The sequence below is a fragment of the Paramisgurnus dabryanus genome, chromosome 6, assembly GCF_030506205.2.
Source record: "Paramisgurnus dabryanus chromosome 6, PD_genome_1.1, whole genome shotgun sequence".
Classification (NCBI taxonomy): Eukaryota; Metazoa; Chordata; class Actinopteri; order Cypriniformes; family Cobitidae; genus Paramisgurnus; species Paramisgurnus dabryanus.
The window spans coordinates 24,072,837-24,081,197 of record NC_133342.1 but is presented as its reverse complement, the minus strand read 5'-3'; the positions used below and the strand labels follow the sequence as shown (position 1 = coordinate 24,081,197).

Genomic DNA, 8,361 nt, shown 5'->3' with positions numbered 1-8,361 from the left:
AATTTCCACTGTGCCACTTGTAACTCAATGTAGGACAAAGCCTAATAGAGGAATGTGACCGCATCATATCATCATGCTGGAGTGTGACATGAGTAACAGAACAAGCTCTTAAACTCATAAAGATGGTAAACAACTGACCCATGGTTATTAATATTTACCTACATTTTTGATCTAGGGACAACACATATTTTTATGGAACATGCCAGACGTTTAACTCATGACATGCTATGAATTATGTGATACAATAATGCTTATAATAACAGAAATATTCACATATTTGAAACCGTAATTGTTCAACAAGCACACACACACACACAAAACCCAAAATATTTTACATTTTCTTTTATTGTTCAATATATTATTTATTCATAAAATATTTGACAAGCCCATGTTTTTAAATATCCATTTAAAATATAAATAAAAAATGCACTTATTGGTTTGTCTGTATGGTTACATCAGAGGACAGGCTGCTTTTTGGCTACAGCAAGTGCACTTCAGAACTATTCACAGTTAAAAACATCTCAGGTTTTTAAAACAGATTTGTCCAAAGCCGTGACCATAGTGACAGGACTGTAGCGGTCTGGCATCGACGCTCTGGGGCAGAACAACAAGAGGGACCTCAAGAGTTGGATCAGATTCAATGACCTCTCTGTCCTTTACTCGGCTTTCAGTTTGCCCGACTCTGGGGTGGGTGCTGGTTCTGGTTCCTCCAGCAGAGCTTGCTTTCGCTCTCTCTCCTTTATCAGCTGCACACCACAGTAAGTCACAAACAGCACCAAAAGAGTGGATATGGGGAAGCCTGATGAAAGCACAAGAGCACTATTATTCTGCATGTACAAGCTGTTTTTTTCCATTTCTCTGTGAGTTGTTGTGCTAACACAAAGTCATGGATATACATATCAGATATGTGACCCAGACTTTAAAAACCCAGCTAAAGTCCTTTTTGTGATTTACTGATCACTTTAATATACCTAATATCATGTCAACTATTGGAATCAATGCGTGAAATCAACTTTGATCCTAGTAATCCCACTTTAGCCTGGCTTTCACAGACAGGGTCACATTTATTTTTATGTTATACATTTTCTGGCCTCCAAAAAATATTTAGACACTTTAAAAAAGTTTGAAAGACTTTGTGTTATTTCAATTTTAGTATCATTAATTTAGTATAACTGTAGCACACTGTAAAAATACTTTGCTGCCTTTTTTTTTTGATTTTTTGTTAAATCAACTCAGATTTACAAGTCATGTCAACAGAGATGAGTTGTCACAACTTATTTATAACTTAATTTTATAAGTTATAACAACTCACATGTAGTTATAACAACTCATCTCTAGTCAAGATAAATAATAGTAAGTTGAAATGACTTGTAAATCCGAGTTGATTCAAAAAAAATATTAAGGCAGCCGAGTATTTTTTACAGTGCACAAACATACTTTTCTATAGGAAATCATTTCACAAAAATAGGTTTTTTAAGTGTGACTAAAAAGTGTTTATTGTACATACGAATTTCAAGTTTACCACTTTCTATACAAGTCATATTTGTTTTAGTTTTCATTATAAAAAGAACTGAAACAAATCACTTACCTTTAAAAAGCAGTCTCTTAGCAACCAGCTGAGCAAAATCCAGACTGTTCAGTGCCAGGACGTTATACAGGACAATTTGCCAGAAGTTGACTGCATTAAACAAGCCCCTGATTCGTCTTGACATCGCCTCAGATAAAATATTCCTCTGGAAAAATATTAAAATTGCTTGCTCAACAATCAACTTTTTAGGATGTGTATTAAAACTCAAATGGTCAAATCCATCACAATGAATTAAACAGCACACGTCCAGTAGATGTGTGGGACCTCACCTCAATGGTAGAAAATGGAGGCAGAGAGAAAAACTTTGCCACCCACAGTTCAAAGTTTAGCCCAAAGCAGTTAAAGAAAGACCAGATGTAAACTATTTCACAAGGGCCAAGCCACAGAGTTGTGACAGCAAATGTGCAGATGGTCGCAATAAGCTCCTTAAAAATATTATCATGGTTTTCTCCAATATAGTCATAGACATATCTTAAAAAGAGAATAGAATAGGTGTAGTTTAGTACAGATTCACATCAAGATCGACATACATGAATGATTGAAAGCAAAGATGTGATGAATTATTTGCTCACTTGCATAACCAGTCATTGATTCCTCTGTCGAAATGCCTAAAAAGTACATTTACGAAGAAAAAGAAACTTAGTTTTAGCATATGACCTGATTACACCAAAAACATGTTCTTTGGTTTGTGGACATACTTACGTTTCTGCAAAGACGTAGAGCATTGTGATGCATTTTGGTGGCTGAGGAGGATCCAGATGGTCCAGTCTTGATACAGTATTAATGACACCAAACATGACTGCTGCTTTCACCCAGTCATACACTAGATTGGAGTACGCCAAACCAGCTGAAAAACGAAATAAATATAGCACTGATGTAATATGGCATAAATAAAGCATTCAATTGTATAAAACACTACTTGCAATTTAAGTTTTACTATATGTTTACAAAAATGACTTTTTTTTTGCAATTGCTGCCATCTGTAGTTATTATATATATATCAAACTGACCCAGTGACCAGTCAGACAGTTGCTTGACAAGCTTTAGGTCGCTAGGGATGGTCAAAATGTACAAGTAATGGAAGAAGACATCCACCACCAAAATAGCACCAAGGTGAACCAAAGCATGAGTGGTGATGTTCCACATCTCCCGTTCTTTACGAGTCAAGTTTGGGTTGTTAGCCTAAGAAAATTAAGATACATTAGTCACTTTAATTAACCAGAGAAAACACTATAACCATGATTCTATGGACTGGGGTTTTAAATGGACTAATGTGAAAATAGAAATGTGACCCTGCCTGTGAAATCCAGGCTATGAAAATTAATTTCAATCTTGAATATTACTCAGTCAATATTACAGATAAGGTTATATTTTCACAGAATGTTCTTTACATTATGCATGGTGATTTTATATGGAAAACCACAATCACAAAAATTACATAGCTGGGTTTTGACAGGCAAGGTCACAAATAGTTATTTCCGTAGATTAAAGTTAAAAAGGTCACTATAAATATACAGGACTCACCTGCTCATGGAATCGATCAAAGGTCATGACAGGTCCAAAGAAGAAGAAGGGGAGGTAGAAATTGTACTTGATCAGATCCATGAAAGTGTAGTTACCATCTTTCTTTTCACAGTTCTCCAAGGCAAAACTCATACAGCGCATAATAGAAAACCCACAACCTCCGTAGAACAAAATGTCTTGCAGATCAAAGGAACCTGTCACAAAGCCTTCCTGCATTACAACAAGAGAGATTATTATCATCAAAATGATAAAGCTACATGTTTTAACATGCTTACATGGGCATCTAAGCCAAAGAGGATATATATATAAGACATCTTCAACTTTAAGCAAGTCTACAGTCTTGTATATTTTCGGCAGCAGTATATTTTCTGATCATTCATTCACCTGCCAGGTGTTAAAGGGCTCCATCTTGATAGATGCCAGGCTTGTAAGTCCAGCCACAAAGCAGAGCCACTTCTTCTTCATAAGAGCCACACTGTAGATGACGATGCAGTGAGACAGAATGACAGAGATATATGTCCATCCCATAGTAATCAGGACAGCTAGAGATCCATACATCATATAGATCAATGATCTGTTCTGTTGGTTAGAAAGAAAAGCATTATTTCTAGTGACAAATTTTCTTTTATGATCTTGTATAAGTAGGTATTGTCAAAGTTGTAGCAGAAGAGACATAATAGTCGGTTAAGTATTAGCTGATGTACTTTAGCACATGCGTTAGTAAATAAAGTAGTGTTTTAAAATCAAATAAGTAGTGATAAGGACTGTTATAAGTGATAAGTTACCTTACATCCGTCTATACCAATCTTCATTGACAGCAGCCAAAACAAGAAAGCATGTAACATTTATTCAAATGTTTAGATTAGATCACAGATGCATTGTTAACATCAAAAAGCGTTTGTTTTAATATCACTCTGTTGAGACAACAAATCATGCCGCAGACACACACATAAACATCACAACAAGCATTAACATGTTCAAATAGCAGTCCATTATCTAGTGCATAAGGTGATATATACCTTTGGTGACAGCATTGAGCAGATCTTGGCAAAGATCACGTGACCGAAGAGGGCAAACAGGATATGGTTACGGAATGTGGTAAACCACATAACCCACTCAAAATCTGACACATCCTAAAGAGAAGAACCCCAGTCAATGAAAGTTAAATACAATTGCATTTAAAAATGTGGATGGACTCAGGTTTTCCTCATTGCCACATGGATATACATAATGCATATTATACTTGCCATTTTTCTGCCAAAATAGTGCCATCCTGGTTTTATATTGTCCCGAAATGCCTTCCTGTTAACATTTTCTGTAAACATATAGGAAAAGACTTTCATTCTCAAAGTAATTATATATTTTCAAATCCATTATTACATTTATTTAATAATTAAATATAATAATAATGATAATAATAGCAATAATAATTTAATCATTTATAGTGTTAAAATTATTATATGCAATTATTACATGTTTTTTCTATTGTGCATCAAAAAAGAAGTCAAAATTTGTTATACATACATTGTTTATTGTCTTTGCTGTCTCAGCCAACAACAAACACTAAATTAACAAGTTTACAAGAAATAAACGGAACAGCTTATAGATTCATAAAGAAACAGGGTGTTGTTGGGTGTACTTTTGCAGTAAGCTTAAATATTAGTAGCATAATGTACATTTTAACAGCCTGCCTATTTAAAAAGTCAAAAGGTGTTAAGGATTTTGAGTCAGTCTGATGCTTATGTTTATGATCCAAAAAGTCAACATAATATTTGGGCTCATATTAAAAACCCCTTCTATAGGGCAAAGTTAAGATATGACAAATTCAATATTCTAAAGGGGATCCTAAAAGCCATAGCTTCTAAACAGATAAAACAGGAATCTGCAAAAAGATCTGTAATATGGCCCCTAACCTAAGTCTAGAGCAAGGCATGACTGGCTTGTTCCAGTAAAAGCACAATCAATAAGGTCAATAAACACTTCAATGTGCTCATAAAAAATACATATTTCATCATTATTGTAAAAAGAAAATAATCCAACGAAAAGAAATCCATTACCACTAGAGGCATCAATGATCCAGGTGGCTGCCCATAGGAGTGCAAGAGAGAGAACAGCAGTATAGCAGTAAAGCTCATACTTGGGAAGGGCTGACTTGATCCCCATGGTTAACCTGATGAACAGCATTGACATTAAAAGTTTGATACAATCAAAATAATAAAAGAACCACTCCAGGAGATGCTTGGAAATATTTAAAAGAAGCCTGGAAATTGCTGTGTTGCTAACCAATGATTGAGTTCTTAACCTTGTTTACTTGAAGAACATACATTCACAATTTCAAATAAAATAATCAACAGCTTTGCTTAACTGTATATGTTTTGTATAATGCTTGTTTTATCATAATTTTGAGTCACCTTAAAGGGACACTCTCTCACTTTTTTGGAAAATATGCTAATTTTCCACTGTTGATGTACAGAACAGTCAAGTTTTAAATAGGAAAAATATGGAAACTCTTTGGTTACTTTTGAGCATGATGGTCTTATATCAGATTCAATGGATGCTAAAAGTGGAAGCGCTAGACCCGGAGATCGGCTGAATGAATTCCAAAACAGTAAAAATCAAATGTTTAACTCTAGGGAGCTGGAAATGAGAATAATTTCAAAAAAAGTGGAGTGTCCCTTAAAGGCCCTCTTGGAAGTTTGTTGAGGCTCCCTGGTAAAAAAACACTGCACTACCGATTGAGCTACAAAAAAACTGCACTTTATATTATACAGATAATTTCAGAGAAAATTCTATTAAATATGTGCCATTTAAAACAAATTTCGTATTAATGTTAAGTTTAGTTTTTTTATTGGTTCCCTTTTAATTCACACTCCCTAACGTCAGGTACATGTCAAACGTTACTTTAACTGATCAAATATCCACCAATCTCTCTCTCATTTTGTACCTTACAACCCGTTCAAATGCTAACTATAATATTATTAATGAAATGTATTTGGGTTTACTTTAACAGTTTAGCTAAGAAAACACAACGTTTACTGTAAGTTACACCATGTAGCAGCTGGCGAAGAAGACGAGGTAAATTTAATCTGAGCATTTGGGAATGCAAATATCTGACCAATCACAGGAGAGTTTTTGTGACGTTACATTAATATTAATGACGTTCAAACTTGCAGGCGCTGTCAAAGATGAGAAACTTACTTATAATATAAAGATAAACAGTGGTTCAAATATATAAAAATGTATAGTAAAGACATAGTTAATATGAAATCTTAAACGATTAATCTCTTGTGAAGGCTATAACAATGACAGCGCATGACAAGTTGTACCTGCAGAACTAGTTTGGAAAACTCAAATTTAACTTATAAAGCAAGGAGTGGTGATCTTTTTAAATGCTTTAAAACTTTGATGTAAAACAGTGTGAAGTTTACCACACTGAGTTTCTATGTTAACCTGGCATTAATTGAGATGACGCTCGTTTCAGGAGACTTGCAGTCTATAATAATCTAAACATTAATAAAAGCGATAAAAATTTCCTAAAGACAATCAAAGCTGTTTTTATATAGGTTCCTAAATTAATTTGAATTTAGTCATCTATTTTCTCACTCATCATTATTCTCTCTGTCTGCACAGTCCAACACATTCTCTGCAAAGTTAAGTAATATAGAATTGATCACCAAAACATGTCATAGAAAGTACAGTAGCTATTCTATTTTTAAACATTATGCGTTAAGACGTACCATGCAGTCTCAGTCTAATCAATCAAAATCCAATTAGAGCAGAAAAACATCACTAAAAAACAAACGAAACAAAAAGCATTCCAACAGACACACAAATCTTATTCTCAGAAGACAAGACAGTCAGTGACTTAAATGGGAGTGCCTGTTTTCACGGCTCCTCAGAAAGAGCGCAGTCAGCTGCGCCTTACAACCTCTTCCTATTTTAGCCTGAGAGCACTTGCTCATGTACAGTGCGGCAGCTGCAGCGCAATGCGATCTCCCCACACATCAAGATGATCTCTCAAGAATAAGAAAAGCAAATATTCCCAAATGGACGGACTTCATTTTTTATTTCATAAAATCACATCATATACGTGTGCCTCGTGCGTTAAAATTTGTTTTTGTGTGTGCTGACAAACTTGCATGCAAATTAAGTCATTTGAAATGTAAATAATGCTGCACTAATATAGACGCCTATATATCCCCTCAAACATCCGTCCGTCTGTTTGTTTACAACCCCGTGTACAGTAAGTAAAATATTTTAAAAGGTATGCACTTTCTTAGTACTAACCTTGTATCTACCCTTTACAGCCGTTCTAATCTGTAGAGACAGATGTCAACCCCTACAAAATTTGAAAAAAAAATTGAAAAGAAAAGGGGGGTGTTGTATGGGCTTCTCCTAATACATCCGTCCCGTTTTCCCAGTGCCGATGGTGCACTGGATAAGAGGCAGCAGTAGCTGGTGTGGATGTTGCGGGAGGGGGTGAAGAGTGTATTTATAATCCGGACGGGAACTGCAGAGGGGTGGCACTCGCACTGTCCGTCAAGGAGGCGCCCAAATTCAAGATACAAAGCTGAATGGTGCAGGTGCATGACATTGCTATAGAATGGCATGTTGTAGAGATAGCTCACTTTTTAATGTGGTCTGTGAGGTAATATAGTGAATGGTCTAGGAAGCAGAATATAGCAAAATGTGTTAAGGGTGTTAGCTGCATTAAATAATAATTTTCATATTTTAATCTGCCATGAATATTTTATGAGCTATAAGATGTTTTTAAAAATAAATAGGGTAAAATGCCATGGAAATATCTCAAACAGTTTAAGGCAATCTTCATGTTCCTTGAATTAAAGTGAGGATATAAAGCAAAGATATCCTGAACAATGCCCCCTTGACATGATGGTAACAGCACTGGTACAAAATGAAGCACATTAGTAGAAAATCAATTAAACAGACTTTGGATGTGTTTCCACGTTCCACGTTAATCAATATGTAACATTAAAAAAAAACTAAAGTCACTACCATTATCTCGAAAGTTCCCAAGGATTTGTAAATCCAGAAAAAAAAAACATTTTAAATAATGCCTTTCTTAATTGTCACCCTTTTAGTGACTAAATATCTGCACTATCCCCAGTTTCTGGTTGTAGCATCTATGAAAACACGAGTGGACCAATGTGGAAGTGGTTGTAATACAGCATCTAACATGTAGCTGTACGTGCCTTCTTTACAATAATGTGATAAAACGTACAGGTAAA

At 35.1% G+C, this 8,361-nt stretch overlaps 1 protein-coding gene across 3 annotated transcripts; it reads right to left on the bottom strand.

Annotated features, from left to right (window-relative positions):
- Positions 1 to 327: 327 nt before the first annotated feature.
- Positions 328 to 7,582, bottom strand: hhatla (hedgehog acyltransferase like, a). 3 transcript variants are annotated; one of them, XM_065276227.1, is made up of 13 exons: positions 7,400 to 7,582; positions 5,170 to 5,282; positions 4,360 to 4,427; positions 4,132 to 4,245; positions 3,898 to 3,918; positions 3,497 to 3,691; positions 3,113 to 3,322; positions 2,599 to 2,770; positions 2,291 to 2,435; positions 2,161 to 2,196; positions 1,858 to 2,059; positions 1,589 to 1,733; positions 328 to 799 (listed from the first exon to the last, which is right to left on the bottom strand). In XM_065276227.1, the coding sequence occupies exons 2-13, from the start codon at positions 5,273 to 5,275 to the stop codon at positions 657 to 659; spliced, it is 1,557 nt and encodes a 518-aa protein (XP_065132299.1). In that variant the 5' UTR covers positions 5,276 to 5,282; positions 7,400 to 7,582; the 3' UTR covers positions 328 to 656. The 3 variants fall into 3 exon arrangements, with proteins under 3 accessions (XP_065132299.1, XP_065132300.1, XP_065132301.1); XM_065276228.1 differs by lacking the exon at positions 7,400 to 7,582 and adding an exon at positions 6,850 to 6,992; XM_065276229.1 differs by lacking the exon at positions 3,898 to 3,918 and having other exon boundaries at positions 7,400 to 7,581.
- Positions 7,583 to 8,361: the final 779 nt, after the last annotated feature.